The sequence below is a fragment of the Rhincodon typus genome, chromosome 1 (genome assembly GCF_021869965.1).
Source record: "Rhincodon typus isolate 14 chromosome 1, sRhiTyp1.1, whole genome shotgun sequence".
In the NCBI taxonomy this organism is placed as follows: Eukaryota; Metazoa; Chordata; class Chondrichthyes; order Orectolobiformes; family Rhincodontidae; genus Rhincodon; species Rhincodon typus.
The window spans coordinates 94,254,486-94,276,969 of NC_063332.1; the positions used below are offsets into that span (position 1 = coordinate 94,254,486).

Consider the following 22,484-nt stretch of genomic DNA (forward strand, 5'->3'; position numbering starts at 1 on the left):
GACATTCTCCTAAGATCCTTAGACGGCACCTTCCAACCCCACAACCACTTCCATCTTGGACAAGGGCAGCAGACACTTGGGAAACACCATCATCTGCAAGTTCCCCTCCAAGCCACTCACCATCCTGACTTGGAAATATAGCACTGTTCATCCAATATTGCTGTATCACAATCCTGGAATTCTCTCCCTCAGGGGATTGTGGGTCAACCTACAGCACATGGACTGCAGTGGTTTAAGAAGGCAGCTCACCACCACCTTCTCAAGGGCAACTAGGGGACAAGCAATAAATGCTGGCCAGCCAGCAATGCCGACATTCCTTGAGTAAATAAATGAATAAATAAATTGAAAGGGTTGGGAAATTAATCCAATTACAGGAAGCAGATTGTGATATCCTTATCCAGATACTGCAGTCCATTATCCGTACCCTGAGTATTTTGGCCATCTCACTTGAAAACATTCACAATACATGAAATATGAGGAGTAAATCTATAGTCTGGGTGCACAACAGTCCACTTTGTCAGTCTTAATGTCACTCCATTCTTCACCATGCATTGCTAGTAGTATTTCAGCCCATTATCAAGTCTGTGCTTGTTTTGAATTAAATGATCATCCTGTCTTTAAGTGATTTGTTCACAATGGCTTAATTTCACACAAACATTTAGGCCATTATTGCATTAAAGAGATCTCCACAACTCTGTCCCATTCCTCAGAAGCAGTGACACTGTAATTGTCATTAATAATTCCTAAAACTTACATGACACTGTTTGCTGCAGTGATACTCAAATCACAGGATAGAGATCTGCCTCTGAATCAGTCACTGAATTTGCAACATCAATAAACATAGCCATTCATTATGTCATATCCTGAGTTATGGACGTCAATACCATTAGAATTAAATCTCAGACTTTAGTTTTGTAGCCGATAAACAAAGCTTGGAGCTCTATGTGTAGAAAATAATTATCACCAATTTGTACAAATTTATAATGGGCTGTTCGAAAGAATCTTATCAGCTTTGAATACAGACCCATCCTCACCTCCTCAGACTGACATGGATATCGCTACGGAAAAGGTTGGAATAAATAGAATAAAAAGTCCAGCTATTCCACACGGTGCCCAATTCAATGACCTTCTTTGAATCGTTAAAACATATTTATTAAGTTACATTAGTTTGGTAGTTCTGATTATTTTCTCGCACACTCCACTCCCCCAAAATCCCAGTTCATCTTGGCCACAGAGCCACGCTCTGTGAATCTCAGCTGAAAATGGATATCTCAGCCATTTGATTGTTTCATGTCCTGCTATCGCATTAACTGATTAATAACTGATAAGTCACGGTTGTAATGGGATTTTGCCACGATATTTCTTGTCGGTAGAGTGCATTTTTTTTCGTATACCTCTGGGTTTCTATGTCAATAGCCTGCGTAAGCTTGCAAATGTCTGCCAAGCTCAGCAGGGTTACCGAGGTGACACGGAAACTATTTTTAGACCAAATACAAATCTTGAAAGTGTCGGTAACCACCCAGCAAGAAGTGAGCCCAGTCATTCTCTGGCCCTGAGATAGTAGGTTTGGTTGTTTTTTGCATGCGCCTGCCGGCCTTTTGACCGTGATAAGAGTGTCCTTGTCCAAGGTGCTGATCGTTGGCCTTTCACGTTGTGGCAATCCCCAATTCTCCCTCAGCAGGGCTTGCGTATAACATCGCACTCCGAGTATTCACCACGTGTATTAAGAGTTTACCAGCCCCTCTTTAGAATGAAGCGAACATACAAGCGCCCAATAGAGATGAACGATTTGCGGACCATGTCGATACTAGTTATCACTGACCGTCACTTCCCCACGGGGCTATTAAACTGAGGAGGCGGGGGGCGGGGAGAACTGGTGTTAGTAGGAATGGATATGTTTTTATTATGGCAGAGAAAGCCCTAAATTCAAATGAAGGACATGAGAAACGGAGGTATTAGGCAAATTAGTTTGAAAATTGTGGCGGGGTGGAGGGGGGGGGGGTGGTATTTTCAAACCGCTCAGGTGAAGCGGACAGGGAGTATTTTCTGATGTTTTTATTTTTAAACGAAGTCTCACTGGGAGACCATTCGGATCCCCCGTCCCAACGTTGCGGGAGGGAGGTCGGTTTCATTTGGAAAAGCTTCGGTGGTTTTGGAGGTTTAAGCAGTTGGGGAGAGATTGTGAGTGAGTTTCACACTCAGCGGTTTCCCACATGGTGGGGCGGGGGAGCCAAAGCGGTGCGCAACGGCACGTTGTTACTGGATGTGGATATTTTTAAAACTCTCTGGAGTCGGAACATCCAATAAATAATTCATCGGAGCCCGGGCTGGAGCTCCTCGCTGATGTCAGCGCTCTGTGCAAACGGCGGACGCTTGCAGAAAGTGCGAACTCCGGGCAGCACTGCGCAGGAAATGGGACTGTTGGACTGCGAGCATGTCAAAGACCAGAGATGGGTAGCCTGAACAAGAGCTTGGCGTTTCTTACTGCCGCAATTGGGATCGGCTTGTTATCCGGAGCTCAGGTTAGAAAGCCAGGGAGATGCCCAGCCCGCTGCAGCTGTACAAGGGACACTGTCATGTGCATTGGAACTTCATCTGTCCCGAGGATTGTCCCCAATGATATAATCTCCCTGTAAGTAACCAGCAGCCAGTACAGTGTTTGTCTAGTTTCTGTTCTGGACCTGACTGGGAATGAACTGACAATCCTTATGCTTCAGCTGACAGTAAGCACCGCTTTAAACTAAAATAAAATGCAAACAGGGGAATGAAGTTTAAATTGAACGACCAGTGAGAAAGATTGTTCATATCATTCTCATATAACTGAATTTCACTGCACTGTGCAAACATTCAAATAACACTCATTTATTCCAGAAACAGAATGCTAGCGCTGAAGGTAGCAAGGCTGGACGGCGGCTGGTAGCGGTGCAGGAGATTTAACAATCTGCCAATTTGTGATCCAACAGCAGTTTTGAAAGACGTTGACAGGATACCAAGTGAAGCTACTTTTGTTTTCAACTTTAATTTTTACTTCTTACACGAACCAACGGAACGTGGGGGTCTTTCAGCAAACGCTCCATCCCCCGTGGGAACGGCTGTCACCCACACTTCTTTTTCATTTCATTTCAGTGCCAGCTTTAAAACCAACAGATACCCTCCTGCTTCCACACAGCACGCACAAATTAAAGAAAAGGGTTGTCTTTGTGCGAAAGAATAAGTATTAGATTCGTTTTGAACTTTTACCATTCTAAGCAGCCATACTATAAGTCTGCGGAATCATCCATATTGCAAATGATTTCTGCTCAATGGGAAAGTGCAAAGAACTTTGAAAGAGAGAGACCGCTAGAAAACAAAACTGACTTAACTACACCATGGTAAATGGATGTGTCTTTCTCTTAGTTGGGAAGCCACAGAATCCTGTAAAGGAGTGTGTGTTTATTCAGCAGCAACATCTCACTGTCAGCTTTTCAAATCGCAGCAGTCATATCAAGGTCAATCTATGCTCATGACAAACAATTGCATCCTCTTAACGCTTTTGCTTGTATTTTGTTCCCAGGAGTTTGGTAAACGGAAGTTATCCTGAAATAACAGAAGGCATGTTCTCAAATTTGCCATTTTTGCAACTACTGTGAGTATTGCGCTCCTTTTCTGGGGATGGGTAAAGTATGGGCATCCTTTCACTGCCTTTCCAGATAGCCCAGTTAGATTCTGACGCAAATGTTATTAAGTTAAAAATAAAAGATTTGCCAAGTTATCAAACCTGCTGAGTTGGTAGAAGTGGTGAATCTGAAGTTATGAATTTTTCAGTGATAGATAACTAGAGGACACAAATGGCTCATCTTTGAAAATGGCGAGGAAGGCAAAAAATTAAGACATTTGACATTGGATGGATTCCTCATTCTCACAAGCTCAGCTAAGGAGTTCTAGGACAGAAGGCCCATTTGTGTTCTTTATTTGGGACCTTCTCAACTCATCAGCAGTCAAAGCTCTTAAGTGATCAATTACCTGTCATGTATGAGACTTAACTCAGTACCAGCCTGATCACTGCTTCGCACAAGATGGGAAAAGTGGCTGGTTTCCAAACTCAGAAACCAGGGCAATCTTCCTACTTGGGTGGCAGGGAGCCTCAATTTGCCTCAATCTGGGGCTAAACAAAGTCAGGGATAGAGAATGGGGATGGCCTCTGAAAACCAACACCCAGCCTTTCCTTCGACTCCCTTAACCTCACATTCCCCCAATGACCCCCATCCTGAAAAAAATACTTCCTTTCTTGCTGTTGCATCCCCTGTTCACTAGTCATGCAGAGACAATCTCTAGGACCCAACCTCTGTTTGACTGGCCTGCAATTCACTGAGAAGTGGGCAGTGAAGCTCTTAACAAACTGACTGGGGCAGACAGTCAGCCATCACTGAACATATTCACGCCTATACTTTGGCTGTAAGTTAGAAAATCTCCATCAGAGTTCAATGATACCATTGACTTTATCCGTGAAATTATTGTTTACACTGGACTGATGAGAGATGAAAACAATTTCCATTTGCTGTGGACATTTTCCTTTTTAACACAACATAGGAAGGGATGATAAGAACAAGAACAAAGAACAAAGAACAACAAAGAACAAAGAACAATCCAGCACAGGAACAGGCCCTTTGGCCCTCCAAGCCTGCATTGACACATTTTGCCCTTCCATACTAAAACTGACTTCATTTACAGGATCTGTATCCCTCTATTCCCTTCCTATTCATGTATTCATCCAGGTGCTTCTTGAATGCTGCTATTTTGTCTGCTTCCATCACCTCCTCTGACAGCACGTTCCACATACTCACCACCCTTTGTGTGAAAAAATTGCCTTGCACATCTCTTTTAAACTTCTCCCCTTGCACCTTGAACCTGTGTCCCCTAGTAATTGACCCTCTCTACCCTGGGAAAAAGCCTCATTCTTTCCACTCTATCCAGGCCATTCACAATCTTACAAACTTCTGTCAGGTTGCTGCTCAACCTCCTGCATTCCAGTGAAAACAAACCCAGCCTATCCAATCTTTCTTCATAGCTAAATCCCCCATACCAAGCAACGTCCTGGTAATCCTTTTCAGCACCCTCTCCAAAGCATCCACATCCTTCTGGTTGTATGGTCACCAGAACTGTATATAATATTCCAAGTGTGGCCTAACTAAAGTTCTATAAAGCTGCAGTATAACTTATCTATCCTTGTACTCAGTGCCCCTTCCAATGAAGGCAAGCATGCCATAAGCCTTTCTTACTACCTTATCCACCTGCACTGCCACCTTCAGTGATCTGTGGACCTGCACACCCAGATCCCTCTGCATATCAATACTACTAAGGGTTCTGCTGTTCACTGTATTTGACCTATATTTGACCTTCCAAAATACATCACCTCACATTTGTCCAGATTAAACTCCATATGCTATTTTTATGCCCACGCTTCCAACAGATCTATATCCCACTGTAACCTTTGACAACCCTCCTCATTATCTGCAACTCCACTAATATTTGTATTGTCACCTTATAATTCCAGAACACACCTAGTTGAGAAGTTGGCAGGTTGAAAACACCTAAAAGCCATAAATACTTTAGGAACATCGCCATGCTTTTTAAATTTTCAATAGAACTCAATGATTTTTTTTAAATTCATTTTTGCCAGATGAGCATTTTGGTACATGAGTATCTATAGCAAGGTCCGCATTTACAGCCCTTTCCTAACTGCCCTTGAGCTGGTAGTTAGACAGCCATCTACTTGCCAATATAAATAGGGAGATATAACTTGTCCACAAAATCTGAATAGCAGATTTCCTCTGCTTATGGACTTTAGTGAAACAGATAGGTATTTACAGCAATCAATGGCAATTTCAATTCCAGATTGATTAATTGAATTTAAATTCTAACAATTGCTTGTGTTTGGATTTAAATGGCTGTCCATAAAGCAGTTATTAGCCCAGTGACATTATTACAGTATCACCAAGTCCCAGTGCAAAAGAACAAAAGTAGGTCATTCAACCTCTTGAGCTTGTTCTGGCATTAAATTAGATCATGACTGATCTGTGCTTCAATCCCATTTAATTTCTTTTACTCCATATTTCTTTGATAGGATAAAGGGTGTGGGGCGATTGTGTTAGGTGGTGATAACATGTCCACTGAGAGGGAAAAGTCACCTGATCATGTCTAGTGACAGTCGAAAGGTGAACATAGGTATGTTTCTTGACCTATCACAGGTCTTGACATCAGCATCCTGGGTTGCCAGAAATTCCAACCTCAATCTATGTCAGCAGCTTCTGCACCCTAAAGGTCACAGGTCAAGGTCTACTCCATGGGAGATCTAGCAGCAATGAATTAAGTGATTTTTTTCTCTCCTTGCCTTTGGGCCGAGGTCACAGGGAGTGGGTTAGTTAGGGAGTTTGAGGTAGGCACAAAAATGGCTTTAATAGGCTCCCTGTTGCTTCCAATCCACTTGTGATTGCCTCCAGGTTGGCGCAAATGGAGGCTCATATGTGAAACTCCAACCCCTTTCACCCATTGGGAAGGTAGGTAATTAAGAAGGAGGCCATGTATGGCCGTAAAGTGGCCATTAGTGACCACTTAAGGCCTTCATTAGTGTCAGATTGAATGATTGCTTACAGACGTTTTTGCCCAGAACTAATTGATGAGGTATAAAGAAGTGCATGAGTATCCAAGGGTGAACTCATGGATAGAAAATAAGAGCAGCAGTAGGCCATTTGGCCCTTTGAGCCTGCTCCGCCATTCAGTACAATCATGGCTGATCATTCAACTCTATTGCTTGATCTTATTTATCCTCCATTGCATTGGAGGATAATCCTTGAAATCATACAAAGTTTTGGCATCAATTGCTTGCTACAGTAGAGAATTCCATAGGCTCACCACTCTCTAGATGGAGAAATTTCTCCTCATTTCGGTCCTAAATGGTTTATCCTTAGACTGTGACCACTGGTTCTGGAATCTTCTATCATTGGGAATGTTCTTCTTGCATCTACCTTGTCTAGTCAATTTAGAATTTTATAGGTTTTTGAGATGTCCCCTTATTCTTTTAAATGCTGACAAATACAATTCAAACCAGATCAATCTCTCCTCATGTCAATCCCATCATCCTAGGAATCAGTCTGGTAAATTTCACTGCGCTCACTCTATAGCAAAAGTATTCTTCCTTTGATAAGGAGATCAAAACTGCATACAACATTCCAGGTGTATATATAATCATGTTCCTCTCAACAGTACCCAAAGTGGTATATCTCTTTTGTAGAGGTTTGCCATAGAAAGCTCCTGAATTGCCTGGTCCTCTTGCTCTGCTTGGTGGTCATCTATTCCCTTTCTTCCTGTGGAGTCTGACCTAGTGGTTTGACCATCTCTCTATACATTCTATCCACAGTACACATGGCCTTATCAATGCTCTACAGTGTCCCAGCTTCAAAACATAGGTTTCTAGAACCTGCAGCTGGAGACACTTCCTGCACACATGCTGGCATCAGGCACTGGAAATGTTCCTGGCTTCCCACATAGAGCACACCACAGCTTTAATCTTTCCTGCCAACCCTTATTGCTTTCAAATTAAACCTTTTGAAAAAAGCTAAATATCAAATAATATCAATTATTCCAGGGCCCTTCTTCTCTGGTCCTCATTACTACAGAATATTATCCTTATAAGTTATAAACCACAAAAGAAAAAAACCAAAAAAGAAAGGAAAAAACACCTCATCCCCTGTGCAACAAATTCCCACTGTGGTCCAAATTCCAAGAAACATATACTCAGTCTGACCGACTTGCTCAGAATGTGCTTTCTATCAATTCATCAAGTGAAGCTTACTAATTGTTCGCTTCCAACAATTTAGATAGAAATAAGGTGATCTGAGATGACTCACATTTGTTGAACTTCAATAGTAATTAACATCTTTCGAAGCCCTGTACATGCTGCAGGTGACTGACTGATAACTGTCCCTAGTTAGCTGAGTCAGTTACCTGATTAACCTTTAACTAGACAACAAAATTTTTTTAAAAAAGGAAAAAGAATGACTTACCAGTTCAATTCCCACTGTTCCCCAAACTCCCAGAAACGTACTGTCACTCTGTCTGTGTTTCACTCAGGATGTGCTCTGTCTCAACTGCTCATGCAAAACCCTTCTTGCCACCTCATCAACTCTAGAGAGGGCAACATTTCACCCTTTAATACCTAACAAAAATCTTACATTTTAATTGATGTATTATCCACAGCTCTCTGGGGCAGAGAGTTGAAAATTTCTGCAAACCCACGTGAAAAGTTGCTTTCACTCCTGAACGGTCAGTCTATAATTGTAAGGTTATGCCCTCTTATTCCATTTACCCTCACTGAAGGAATTATTTGACTGACTTTCTCAAACCCTTTTATGATGTTAAAAATCTTGGTAAATCACTCCTCAAGAATGTAAAGCAGTAGAAATTACCTGTCTTCATAATTGAAGTCTTCAAGCCTTGGTAACACCCTGCTGAATCTAGAGCCCATCCCTCCTCCCACCATCAGTACATCTCAACCCCAACCTCAGGAACACATGTCGTTCTGAGATTCAATGCCTAAAATTGAATACCGTGGTCCAGATAGGATGGATTGAGTTCCTGCACAACTGACATATAATTCTTTACTCTTGTAGTACAATGCCTTGCGGTAAAGGTCAACTCTGCACTAGCTTTTTTCATTACTTTTTGAACCTTTGCGCTTGCTTTTAGTGAATTGTACATGGAAACATAAAATTCCATTTTTTTTGCAGCACCTAGTCTTTCACTATTAACAAATTCCTTGGATGTCAGACCTAAAGTTGCTGTCCTCAAACCTCCCAACATTGCACTCCACCTGTGACAGTTCTTAGTCTGTCAATGTGCCTTTGTAACCTTGCGCTCCTTCTTCACAGCCTATTGTATCTCATAACTTAGTGTCTTTTGCTGACCTAAATATGTACTTCCTTACTACCTCATACAAGCTGTTTATGTATATATGAAATGCTGTAATCCCTGTGCAGATCCTTGAACAATATCATTGTCCCGACTCATAGAAGGTTCCCTATGCCCACTCTTCGTATCATATTTCCTAACCACATGGTCACCTCCAGTTGTTTGTGATTTGAGTTTTGCTCATTTTATCTTGTCCTCCACCTTATCAGCTCTGTACTGTAAGTGCTGATAGACAATATTCACATGTCCTTATCGTGACCTATTCAAAAAATTTAGCAACATGACAATTCATGTTGACTCTCATGTTAAATGTAAATTGGTAACTTAAAGTTTTGGTTGGAGCACTGCATTTAAAAGCAAATTTGAGAAGCATGCCAAGTTGGGAACTGAAAATTAACCATTCAATATTATTGTGTTTCAATTAACAACAGAATAAACAAGAAAGAAATGACAAATTTACTTCATCTTCTCATGAATAAGTTGTCTGTTTGGTAATTACCAAACCTTACAATAATTATGTTCTGAAATATTTATTGATAATTATATATGAAATCATTATGAGAGATGAAGTAACTAAAATGATGCCTACTTCAAAAGCAATTTTGGTATTCAAAAAATAATATTCTTCTTGGCTGTGGATTCTTTTCATTAAGAAATGTGCTGTCTTATGTATTGAACGTTAGTGCTGGGCAATGAAACTGTTCCATCTCAGGAATCCATCACTCCCAGGTCAGATTGCCAGCTGCAAGGTAAAGCTGCCTGTATTCAGTGCCAGCAATTCCAGCCCTGAAGAGCACCATGTCCACAGCTCCTGCACCAGTATGATTTATTTTTACATTTTTCACACTGATTATCCTGGGATATCTTTGATACTAAAATTGATAACTTAAGGACAGTTTTCATAGAATCCCTGCAGTGTGGAAACAGGCCCTTTGGCCCAACAAGTCCACACCGACCCTCAGAGCATCCCACCCAGATACATCCCACTATAACCCACCTAATCTACACATCCCTGGACACTACAGGCAACTTAGCGTAGTCAATCCACCCGGCCTGCACATCTTTGGACTGTGGGAGGAAACCGGAGCACCCGAAGGAAACCCACACGGACACAGGGAGAATATGCAAACTCCACACAGACAGTCGCCCGAGGGTGGAATCCAACCCAGGTCACTGGCGCTGTGAGGCAGCAGTGCTAACCACTGAGCCACCGTGCCACCCTTTTGTTCTTTTGTTCGGAATGCCTCAGTTGATTCAGAATGTTTTGTGCCATAGGTCCCGCTAGGGACAAAAGTCCTATGGCTTCAACCTATCTCATAGAGCATCTTTGATTCCGAAGGCAATTTTCATTCTATCTATTTATGTTGGATATAAAACTAGGTCCCAGCAATGAAAATATTGTGCATCTGTTCCACCATGATTGTTGATAAATAAACTGCCTGATTGTTGGAGTTTTAATTTTTATCTTCGGCTTATAGAAATTTTATAGTTCAATATTTCAGAAGTGGGTGCCACAGGATAATCTATGCAGATGTTATTTAACAAGGAACCTTGCTTAAATCCTGATATTACTATTTTATTCATTATTTTCCAAAACTGCTTTATTGCTCTTCATTGTTAAATATTCCACGTCAAAACTAATACTTTAATTACAAAATTCATTATTTTGTAATAAGGTCTGATTATGTGGTTATTTTTATTTATGTGACTGATACACTATTTTGGGAAAAACAATCAATCAATGAGACTCATTATTTTGCAAGTTTTAGGTGGATAAATTACCATAGCCTTATGCCAAAATACTAAACACATTGAATTGTTACCTGAAGAACTGTTACATGGGGAAAGCTAATTTCATTTATTTATTGAAGGTGTTGGAGCAACAATTATTTGACTGAATACAAATGTGTTATATAGACATTCAAATCAGAAATTCAAGTTATAATTTCAAAGGAAACAGATTTTGCTTGTAGATGTAATAAACTAAGGCCGAGATTTAGTGATCCATACATGTGAGGGTAGACATCATCAGAAAAGATGAATATCCTGCCTCCACCAATGAGAATGTCTGCCAGATCCAATCAACTGCTCCAATCTGGCACTAAAGAGCTTCTTGCGAATCACAAGCCTTGATACTGAAATCCAACCTTGCCGGAAGCTGCCAGCCATTCAGAAACTGGCTGCTTGTGGGTCCTGGAGATCATCATTGAAGGCCTAGGCTTTAGAGGCTTATGGTGAGCCTTTGTTTTGGGTCTCACCAGGTGGATGTCACAGGGTGGGAATTCAGACACGAAAGGGCAGGGGTGTGGCCTTCATTGGCTACCTTCCTCTCCCCAAGCCCTGGCCCCAATTGTCCCCAAGCTGGGGCAAATAGAGGACCCTTTCAAATCCACAGCAGGCAGGTCACTCTGGTTTTCTGACTGGGAAACGAGCTACTTTTCTCATCTGCCAGGAAGGCAGGTAATCAGGCCAGTGGTGAATCAGTCCTTGAACGGCCATTAATGAAACATTTAAGAGTCTTCATTGGCAGTTGGTTGAGAAAACTGTCCATGGACCTTTGCGCCTTAAACTAACTTCTTATAGAAGTTACTTTGGAGCATTTTTGGAGCACTTTGGAACACTGATGAATTTTTATCTCTGCTATTCCTCAATTCAATCAATATCAGTTAAAGCTTAAAGCAGGTTGACAGTAAAACCTTTGATGTATGCGTGCCAATGACTCAATATTTTCTTGAGGATAATTGACTAAAAAGCTTTGCATTCTCTGACTAATTGCAATTTGCTGCTGGTATACATAGTTTGACACATGGTTGATCTGAACTGATCATCAGATGGGAGTAATAACAGGAGTTGCTGGAAAAAGTTGGCAGGTCTGGGAGCATCTGTGAAGAAAAAGTCAGAGTTAACGTTTTGGGTCCAATGACTCTTCCTCAGTTCTGAGGAATGTTAACTCTAAGTTTTTTCTTCACAGATGCTGCCAGACCTGCCAACCTTTTCCAGCAACTTCTACTTTTGTTCCTGATTTACCATATCCACAGTTCTTTCGGTTTTTATCAGACGGGAGTGTTTGCCACTGTGCATTTTTAATCCAAATTTTTATTTTCTTTTGAAATAGAAAATCAAAAAGAGGAAAAATAAACATGTCATTTATGAATAAAATACAAATTGTTCAAATGAAAGTGTAAACAAGACGAGCAACTTGCATAAAAAACTGAATTTATAAGTACAGATAACAAGGTGTAGAGCTGGATGAACACAGCAGGCCAAGCAGCATCAAAGGAGATGGAAAGCTGACATTTCGGGTCTGGACCCTTCTTCAGAAGGGTCCTAATATCCTACTATCCTACTATCTCTGAATTTATAAGTAGTTGTGAATTGGAAAATAATTGCCATAAAGACAATGCAACTGTCCAAAAATGTTTAAGTTATTCCAAAGTTGGTCACATTTCCTATTCATGACAATTATTTTTTAGGTTTATTTTGTAGCTGTATCTTCAAATTAATGTGACAAAATGGGAGTATGTAGAGAGCCATGGTGAGCATCTTTATTGATCTTCAGTCAATGAATAATGCCATATTTATACAATTAATGCACATATACACTCCTTCTTGTGGAAGATTTGCATTACATACTTACAAGAGCTTTAAAATGGAATTTTCCAATGTTAACGTGTGGATATTTGCCATATTAATAAAAATGTCCTGTTAATTTAGTGGCAGCTGTAATCTGTTTAACATTAACAAAATAGCAGGCATAAGAATTCCATATGCATAGCTTAAAAATTCATGTACTAATCATGTACACAATTATTTCATGGCCCTGAAGAATAATTATCTTGTTTGGTAACTGAGTTAACATGGTGCAATCTCACACAAAAGTTATGTTTTCCCTTAGCTCTTGGATTTTAATTGATGATAACTTTCAATGAAGTCCGGGCTGCATTTTGGTTCTGTCTATACATGCTCATAACCAAGGAAAGAAACAAAGACAGAAAAAGAAATATAAAAACTTCTTCTGCACAGCACTTTGAGAATCTCCACAGCAGATACAATTTCCAGCATAACTGCATTTATGGTTGACCTTACAATTATGTCTCCTATATGATTCTCTGATCCACTAGCAGGCCACTTAGGAAGCTGAGACTCACATTGCAGAGCACACCAGCAATTAGCATTGAAAGGCTGCTGCAAGGACACTTTAAGTGAAAGGACAGGCACCCAACTCATGGACTGGACCAGTCTGCATCTCAGGGATGCTCATTTGTTCTCTTAGCACTCCCTCACTTAACACCTAACTGGATACTCATAGCATCCTTGCCTTGCAATGCTATGCTAATTTGCTCAGTTTCACAACCAAACAGCTTGCCCTCCTGATCTGCAGTCCTCAGTCAAGGGGGTGGGCATCTTGCTGTATGGTAGCGTGCTCTGTCAATCTCACATCTTCACCAGCAGTTTACACAGCAAGAAGCCATGTCTCAAAGTCTACGGGGCATGGTCCTCATTGAAGTCCATGGAAGCACCCATCAGTCAGAGAGCCCCAGCACAGTGAGCCAAGGGCAGCCTGCAATACCAGACGGGGGGATTAGCTGCAGTCAGGCACCCGGTCAAGGGCTCACGGTCAGTTTGTGACTCTGTAGGAGTGAGCCCAGAAACTGAGGCTAACTCGGTTGTGGATACGTATAGCACAGGAGTCTGGGCACTTCTCCGCAGTGACTGTCTGGTTAGTTCGCTGAAGGCCTTAGTCAGTCCATTGGCTCCATCCAGAGAAACTAATTGGAAAGCTGAACGGGGGACAAGGGGGACAGATGGGAGTCAAAGAGGAGGAGGAGGAAGCAAGGAAGCTCGGAAACTTATTCTCTGGGGATGGGGAAGGGGCAATGACAATTGTGAAGGGGCAATTGTATTTTTTTGGGGGAGATATGGTACAACATTGATAGGAATGGGGTAATGCACGGGGGAGGAGGTAGTTAATTCATGTTCAATATCACCCGGGCTTCAAAGAAGGGGGGCATTGAATGACGTCACCTGGAATGGTCATCACATATACCAGGGCCTGAGGGCAGGGGAGAGTTTGGCAGCTGCAGGTTTATGTAGATGGGTTGGGGGAGGACCTGGGGAGGTGCAGAGCCTGTGGGGGTCATGGGAAGGGCAGTCAGGATAGGGATCTGGGGCCTCGTCAACATGTGGAGCTGGAGGCTGGAAGCCACTCACTGCTGCTTTCCATTGTGCTGGAAATCAACAGTGCACAATGGGAAAGAAAACGGCTGCAACCACAGCCTGAGTGACCACCTCATTCACATGAACACTTTAGACCCAGAGGCCAGGGAAAGAATAGTGATGTTTTAGGATGAGGGATGTGTTAGGAAGACAGGCAATGGTGTCAGCAGGACCCAAAGCCCTCTATACGCCTTTTTTATCTCAGTTCCACAGGCTGCAGCAACATCAATCTATGGTACATCCCGTATGGACAGGGAGTAGGTATCACGCTGGCAGTTACATTCAGGGCTCTACAGAGAGAGAGAGCCAAACAAACAGATGTAGCACACAAGCAATCAAATTTATACAAACGAAATACTTAATGTACAGTGCAATGTCACCCCTGCTGCAAAAATGCCCTCCATAGGTTTTTTCTTTCTCTCCCTTCCACTATGCCCTGGGTAGTCCCTGGTTTACCTCTGAGGTGGAGGGAGCCTGTTGGATCTGGATGTTTGATTGGGTGACCCCCATGGGAATTTGTGTCTGGACAGCCCATACATACTGTGGGTCTACTTGCCAGAGGCAACTGGGCCCATCTTGGAGTAAACTTGCAAAGGTCAGAGAGGGACAGACAGGGTGGAGGTAGAGGGAAAGGCCGAGTATCTTGAGTGCTGGCATTTTGTTCTTCCTCTGCTGGGTGACCCCTGGCACTGCCCTATTTACTGTGAGGAAGGAAGGGGTAGCTGGAGTGTGTGTCCTGTCCCCCTGTCACCTTGCCTGTGGCCCTGAAGACCGATGGCTGGGAAAATGGAGTACAGGTACGGGCACTTCTCCTACAGGATGCTTGAACCACCAGCCTGTCTGTGGGGTCAGCCAGATCGTCACATCCTTGGGGCAGCTGGGTCCCCATTACATAGCTGCATTCCTGCAGCTTCTGTGCAATGAGGACCATTGCCTGCCACGTATTGTCTGCCACTCCTGTTCCTTTCTGGGCATTTGGGTAATGTCCCTGATTGCTGACACCACCAGGGTTCTCCCCTGCCTGGGGCTGAGCCAATGCCTGGTCTCTGACAGCCCTCTAAGTGCCAGCAACCCTGGGACTATTCTTCCATTGCCCCATTGTGAGCTGTCTTTTCCTGGAATGAGAGAAAGGGAAGAATTGAAGCTGGCATAACTGTTAGTGCTGGTGCAAGTTGGGGAAAGTTGGTGCAGTGTCTCAAGTGAATAAGTAGGTGAAAAACCCTCCAATAAAATTAATACAACTCACACTTAGCCAAAAAAGATATAAGATTCAATCCTGTGTGTCTAGCACAAATGATAAACAGTTAACATGCTGATTTTTCCTTTAGACTTACTTTTTTGCTAAATACATAACTGGATTGAAGGGAAATGCCAACTTCTGGCCTTCCTCAATTCTCTCACTCATTTCTTACTCTAGCTGTCTCTGTCTTTCTGAAAATATCCATCTTCACTTCTCTTCCATCTTTATTGTATATTTGCTAACTCTTCAGGGATAGGGAGTGGATGAATCTGGGTGGGATGCTGTTCAGAGGGTCGATGTGGACTTGTTGGGCCGAATGGCCTGTTTCCACACTGTAGGGATTCGATGGAATTGCCATATGAAAGCAAATGAAGGCAGAGCTCTTTGGATCAGTTTTTTCCCTGTTTTCTTAAAGTTAATGGCATTGAAAAGAAACTCTCTCCATTGCTCCATTTGTTTCTTCCATGCTAACCAACATCCAGTTCCATTAAATGTTATGAATCGTCTGCTATGAACTTTAATTAGACTCGTCTCACCATATTGCCATGTCTTTGCATCAATTATTTTCCTCTCTGATGTCCATTCCATCTTACTTCTGTTTGCATTTATTCCTAAGAAAAGTGATCAATCTGAACATTTTAATTAAGGCCATTTTAACAACACTTTCTAAAGTTATGGAAGCTGACATTAGCTCTGAAATTATCCATTAGGTTGAGGATTTTCTGTATGGTTTAGGAATAGGTGATTGATGATTTTTCCTATTTAAAGGTACACTTTTGTTTACTAACAACCTCTCCCTTGCCTGCTCTCACCACACTACTGAAATATTAACTGAAGTGCCCTAACTAATTCTTTGAGTTCCGATCAAAATGAATATAAGAATCTAACATGCGTTTGGATATAATGTTAATTTATTAGATTAATTTACTAATATATATTGGAACTAATTATTAGCTTACACTTCTTTAGATGTATTTGAACAAAGTTATTAGCTTAAACTGTTTAGATATATTCAAACAAGTGAGTGTCATGTCCTTTCACTTGTTGGGGACCCCATACTGACTGTTGCCACTTGGAGCTCGATCACGATTTCCACAGCACTGGACTGATAATGAAGTCCAATGAACTATGAAAAGTCCCCAATATTAATAGGATACTGGTTTTCATGTTGTGTGCTGAATTGCCTCTTCTGAGTACTTTTCCCAAGCACTCCTCTGTGCTTGGTGATCAAATACAAGTAGAGGTAGAGCTGCAAACAGCTTGTTCCCACGCCAAGTCTATTTTCTTGCAAAACAGCCCATTCTCACACATTTTCCCACTCTCCATCAATTGTTTGTCATGTTCAATTAACTCTTAAAGATCTTGTTTGGAGAAATCATTTTTGACATCATACCACTAACGACAGGCACATGGAATTCATGGATATTTCCAACATCATGGTGGAGACTGTCCAGTTGCCTCCACTCTCAGTCTTCCAAACCAATCCCCTCACATTCCTCTCACACTCTAACTTTGAAGCTGCTTTGCTCCCAGGAGTGTACAACTTTAAAAGTAAACTCATCCATTTGTCAACATCAGTTGCTTATATTAAGTTTCAGTTAATTCTACTGCCAATAATTGTTGTTTGGATGTTACTTTTTATAATGAATTGGAAGTTCCAAGATTCTCAAAAGAGTTGGTGATTTTTTTTTCAGACTCCTGAATTCAAACTCAGTTACGTCAATAAAAGATGATGCTTTTGCTGGGCTTCCACGGCTAGAGTATTTGTGAGTTTTTTTTTCTTTCTCCTTTTTCAATTTCCTTCATCATCTCACTGATTAACGATTTGAACTAACTATTTGCCTTTTCTTCTACAGATTCATTGAAAACAATAAAATTGAGTCTATATCGAAACATGCTTTTCGAGGGCTCAGAGATGTGATCCATCTGTAAGTTTAAGGGTTATTATCACCTATTTTAATATAATCTAACGTTACAAAAAAAAATCTTATTTGTGTAAAAAGAAGCCTAGTACAAAATAAATAATTTCTCAGAAGATATTTATACTAATGAGGTTATTTTATTTTCAGTTCTTTGGCTAACAGTGGCATCAGATCCTTACCAAGAGATGTTCTCAGTGACTTGGATTCCTTGATTGAACTGTAAGATTCTTATCTATTTCAGCATCAAATTAGTTTAACCTTTAGCATTACTTGCAATCACTTTTTTCTTAGACATTCCATCAACATAAGAGAGACAGTGGCATAGTGGATATGTCACTGCAGTTGTACTTCAGTGTTTCAGGCTAATGCCCTGGTTTCACTTTAAATTCAATTAATAAAATCTGGACCTGAAAGCTATTGTCAGTAATAAAGCTTTCTCATCTGACTCACTGAGGTCCTCTAGGGAAGGAAATCTGCCATCCTTACCTGGCCTGGCCTAACTGTGACTTCAGGCTCACAACAATGTGGTTAACTTTTAACTACCATCTGAAATGGCTCAGCAAACCATTCGGAGCAAGAAGGGATGGGCAACAAATGCCAGTGATGCCTACATCCCATGTAAGAATTAATGTCTAAGAAATGGCTTTTGTTTTTCTTTTCTTGTTCCTGGTAGGTCTCCTTCAAGTAGAAGAATGTTGGTGGTTGACTTGTGAGAAGTGCTACTCCATTATCTGCCACCTGGAGGCAGTCCCCGTTTATTTTTATTTCCTGTGCCCCTCAAGGTGATATATGGAGTAATCTGGTGAAGGAAAACTCATTCAATGTTGGCAGAATTCCAAAATGTTATTTTGCACACTTCACTTCAACAGTTGATTAAATATGAATCATGTATATCATAATGTGAAGCAAATGTACCCAGAACCAGAAGATTCTGTTGCTCTATCTTAAAGATGTGTGTGCGCATTGGGATAAAGGGGCTTGAGATTAATAAGCTGCACAATTACTTCTTTTTTTTAACTTGATTTGATTTATTATTGTCATATGTACTTAGATACAGTGAAAAGTTTTGTTTTGCGTGCAGTACAGACAGATCGTTCCATACTAAGTGCATAATGGTAGTAAAAGAGAGCAAGGAATACTTCTCTCTGCTGTTTATATTATATAAAGACATTTACTACTAATCAAATGTACATGTTGACCTTGTAAGTAAGTTTAATTGAAAATCAGATATAATTGAATGAGGTCAGAAAAATCTTTGAAAAGTACAATGCTGTGGTATTTAGTAGGGACATGAATGGTTTCATGATGAAAAGTAAAAAACCCTAAACTTGACTGGAAGAAATACAGTAAAAAGAACAAATTCGGTAGGTACAAATAAAATTTCTTCAACATAAATACATTTTGAAAAAAAAAGTGAAGGAATTTATTTTCTGCTAACACCCAAAAAATGTCAAGTAAAAGACTACAATCATGGCCATATAGTGAAATATAGTATTGCATTAGATTAATCTGAGCTTCTGTATGTAGATTTCTCCTATAGACTAAGGTTAATAGGGGAAATTGAGGAGTGAATATCAGCAGATTATGATTTTAGGAATAGACCAAACTTATTAAAGTTCACTTGGTTCTGTTTGTGCCACCTGTCAATCAAACTGGTAGTCTCACCTTCATTTCTTAAGGTACCTCGCAAATTAATCAACCTCAGAGAACAAACTGTGGTCATTTAGCACATCTTCGCCAAAGTTGATTTTTCTCATTGCTGAAGCAGTTAAATCATGATTAACTGCCACTTTCTTGATGCCAGACAGTGGTTCCACAAAGTTTCAGCCTTTACAATGCGTGTTATATAGAGATTTGAGTCTGTTAGTATTGCACATGGTGTACCAGACCTTGTTGAATATCTCCTGCCAATAATGTCTAGATGTATCACAGTTGCTGAAAATAATGGTGTGGACATGATGGTCTTCAGTGACAACAGTAGTGACGGCAATGCAGTGGAGTCCCTAACAACATTTTAACAAAGGACATCGGCCTACATTAACAGGGACACAGCAAAAGAAGAAACAGTTGCAATGTTATAATTTTGTTCTGCTTCTTAATTTTTGGCTTGCCACTCTCGTGTGGTAAAAAATGGTATTCCACATCACAACTTCAAAGACAAGACTTTAAGAAAAGCTTATCTGTAGACTCTTGTTTTCTTCATAGTGCCAGAATTAGTTGTGTGCAGTGAAATTCGGAGTAGTGCAGTTCTCCCTGTATCACCACTTTTACTTCTCAATATATATAGAAACTTAGGAGTTATCGTTGTCGAGAAGCCAATAGACAAACTAGATGTTGCTGAATGTGATGGTGTTGTATCAATAGAAGAGACAGGGATGCTTATGGGCAGCAGTGTAGATTTGAAAAGCTGTCACTTTGACTGTCTTTACCAGTGTTCCTAGTATTGGAACATTTCTTGCAACCCAAAGAGTAAATGGGTAATTAGGAGAACTGCTAAGAATCTATTTTTTTTTATTAATAGGAGGAGTGAAAGACAGTTGTCTGGTTAGGGATCTGCTGTTGGCAAGCAACCATCAGCGTTCATGATGGTTCCATTAACTGTAAACCAAACCAAATGAAGTCTATCAAAAAGGGGCTATTTATAGCCACTGTGAAGGGATTAAAGTCCTTTCCACATCATTATTACTTTGTCTTTGACAAATGAGTGTGTCTGCAAAGGAGAATCACATTTAAGCAGCTTCAGTTAAAGCTGGCCAAACAGCAATTCACTGACCATGGCTGGATACTTGCCAAAAAAAACGCATAACTGTTTTCCGGGGGCATCTTAACAGCAGCAGCACCACAGTGACTGAAGTACAGAGCACCTGTCCCACCCCAACCTGTACTGTCAACTCTGCTGAAGGCATAGTTCCCCCTAAGTGGAGAGAACCTGCAACCTCAGAAACAACAGAGGTCTTTTTCTAGGGATCATGCAGATTATGGCAAGCGACAACAGTCCCACCAGGCTAAAAAAAGCACTGCTGCTGTTTGAACAAAATTGGAAAACAAACATTTGTACTCAGTCATGTGAAGACTGACGTGTGCAAAAAATAAAAGAATAAAAGCATATCCTTTCATTTAATGTTGCAATTTGTGGCTTTATTATAAAGAAACTCAATTAATTGTTGCATCCCACGGTAAATGCCAATTTAAATTGGTACATTAATTAGACCTGGTATACTTTGCTTCAATTTGCAAAATTAATTTGATGCCTGACTAGACAAGTTCTATGAATTGTTTGCAAATTATCCCTATGCAAAATATTCATTTAGCAACCATGCAACTTTAACAGCTAACACACCTACAACTTTTTTTTTACTTTTATTGACATATAATCACTTTATGAAAATCTGGAACATAAATACGGGCTTAGACCGATTGAGCGAAATGCTATGTTTCTTTGCTACATAGAAAGGAACAATCACGTGTTAATTATTAAAAAGTGCACATTTTCTAAACTTAAATTAGTTTTTAAGGGAACTTATCAAAACAATTTCCTCATTTGTATGCAGTTTTCACATAAATGTTCATACTAAGGTAAAATAAGCCCTTGCATCAATTCCATTAGAATTTCGCCATTTCAACAAAATAATCGATGGTGCTCTTGTGGAACCTTAATAGAATCCAGGTAAACTTCTTTTTCTGCTTTATTTAAACTATGTGATGAAACCAAATGTTAGACTGAGTAAATCTTTGTAAAGTTCTGTGTGGGATCAGATTAAATAACTCAAAGTCTGGAGAATTAAATATAGATGGAAATGTTGCCCTGGTTCACCAGTGATTAAAACAAATGGCCTGAAAACTTGAGTTTTCTGAATTGCATGCCCTGACTCTTCATTCTGCATTGCTATTGATTTGGTTTTAAAGCTGGGAGTCCATCTCAGAAAATGTACCTTAAGATAATAATTTTGGCTGCATTTAAAATCATGTAACAAGAAATGCTTCAAAAGTCTGTTCATCAGATCCTTAGTGGCATGCTGATAACTAAAGATTTTTGAAAGTGAATTTTGCTTCCAGTTTAAAACCTCAGCTTTCTTTCAGCTATTTTTCAGTTTTTTCTTTATTTTTGGAAGACAAATATTGGAAGAAAAAATAAAGGTAGATGAAAAAAGCCCATCAAACTGTCCCGAAAGTGAACTATTCCCAAATCTCAAACAAATAAGCAAGACTAACAAGAAACTGTTCATGAGAGGATTTCAATACTTTACACAGTTGACAGATACCACTGCTACCTCTGGCAGTTCCAAAGTGATAAAGTATGTAAGGATGAGAGGGAGTCATTGCAGTGAAATGGCAAATGATACTGGATAAGGTGCTGTGCAATGCTGGTCAGGGTGTACTAGCTGATTTGAACCTTCCAGTAATTGAATTCGCTGTGTGTCACCACTTTTAAATACTCACATTACAGATTCTATATAATTTGAAGATGCAACCAACTGCATTATGTAAAGTAACATTTGCCCATCCACTGAATATTCTATCCATCCTCAGATGACTCAACATTACATTCAGCTCATCAATGGCGCAGCACAACCTGTTTAATTCAGAAAATGTTACCTGTTCCAAAAATTGTAATCCTTAATGGTTAAACTTCTCCCATACCAACATTTGCAAACAGTATAGTTCTTGTCTGTCTTGACTGTTTATGGATAAAATAAGTACATTTGCATATATTACATCTAAAAATACAAATACTAATTAAAATGAATGACATGGAATTGAATGTGAATAGGAAGGAGATGTGGGTTTACCCTCTGTACTGGTTTTGACAGTTTACAATGTGAGCTAAATGAGATGTTGAGCATCCTTGCATCAGATATAGGCAGGAAAAGCATGTGAAACTTTGTCATTTTCATTCAGTGTAGATTTCACAAATGATATAGAATGGTAGGGTGCAGCTGATAAGTTTATTATTGAAGTCTGACTTTTTAAATTAGTTCATTGATGGGATGTGGTGTTGCTGGCAAGACTGCTATTTATTGCTGTGGAGCAGGTGGTTTTAGGCTGCATTTTCAAATTGCTGCTGTTCACGTGAAAATACACTCACAGCGCGCATAGATCAGGAGTTCCAGAAATTTGACCCTGTAATGATGGAAAACTAAATGGTAATAGTCATCCAA

At 40.4% G+C, this 22,484-nt stretch overlaps 1 protein-coding gene across 1 annotated transcript in view; it reads left to right on the top strand.

The window, feature by feature from the left end:
- The first annotated feature begins 2,450 nt into the window (after nt 1–2,450).
- Nucleotides 2,451–22,484, top strand: part of lgi2a (leucine-rich repeat LGI family, member 2a) — a 37,446-nt gene continuing 17,412 nt past the window's right edge. The window contains exons 1-5 of the mRNA XM_048601517.1: nt 2,451–2,632; nt 3,554–3,625; nt 17,098–17,169; nt 17,260–17,331; nt 17,473–17,544. Of these exons, the coding sequence (XP_048457474.1) occupies nt 2,451–2,632; nt 3,554–3,625; nt 17,098–17,169; nt 17,260–17,331; nt 17,473–17,544 (470 nt within the window). The remainder of the gene's footprint in view (nt 2,633–3,553; nt 3,626–17,097; nt 17,170–17,259; nt 17,332–17,472; nt 17,545–22,484) is intronic.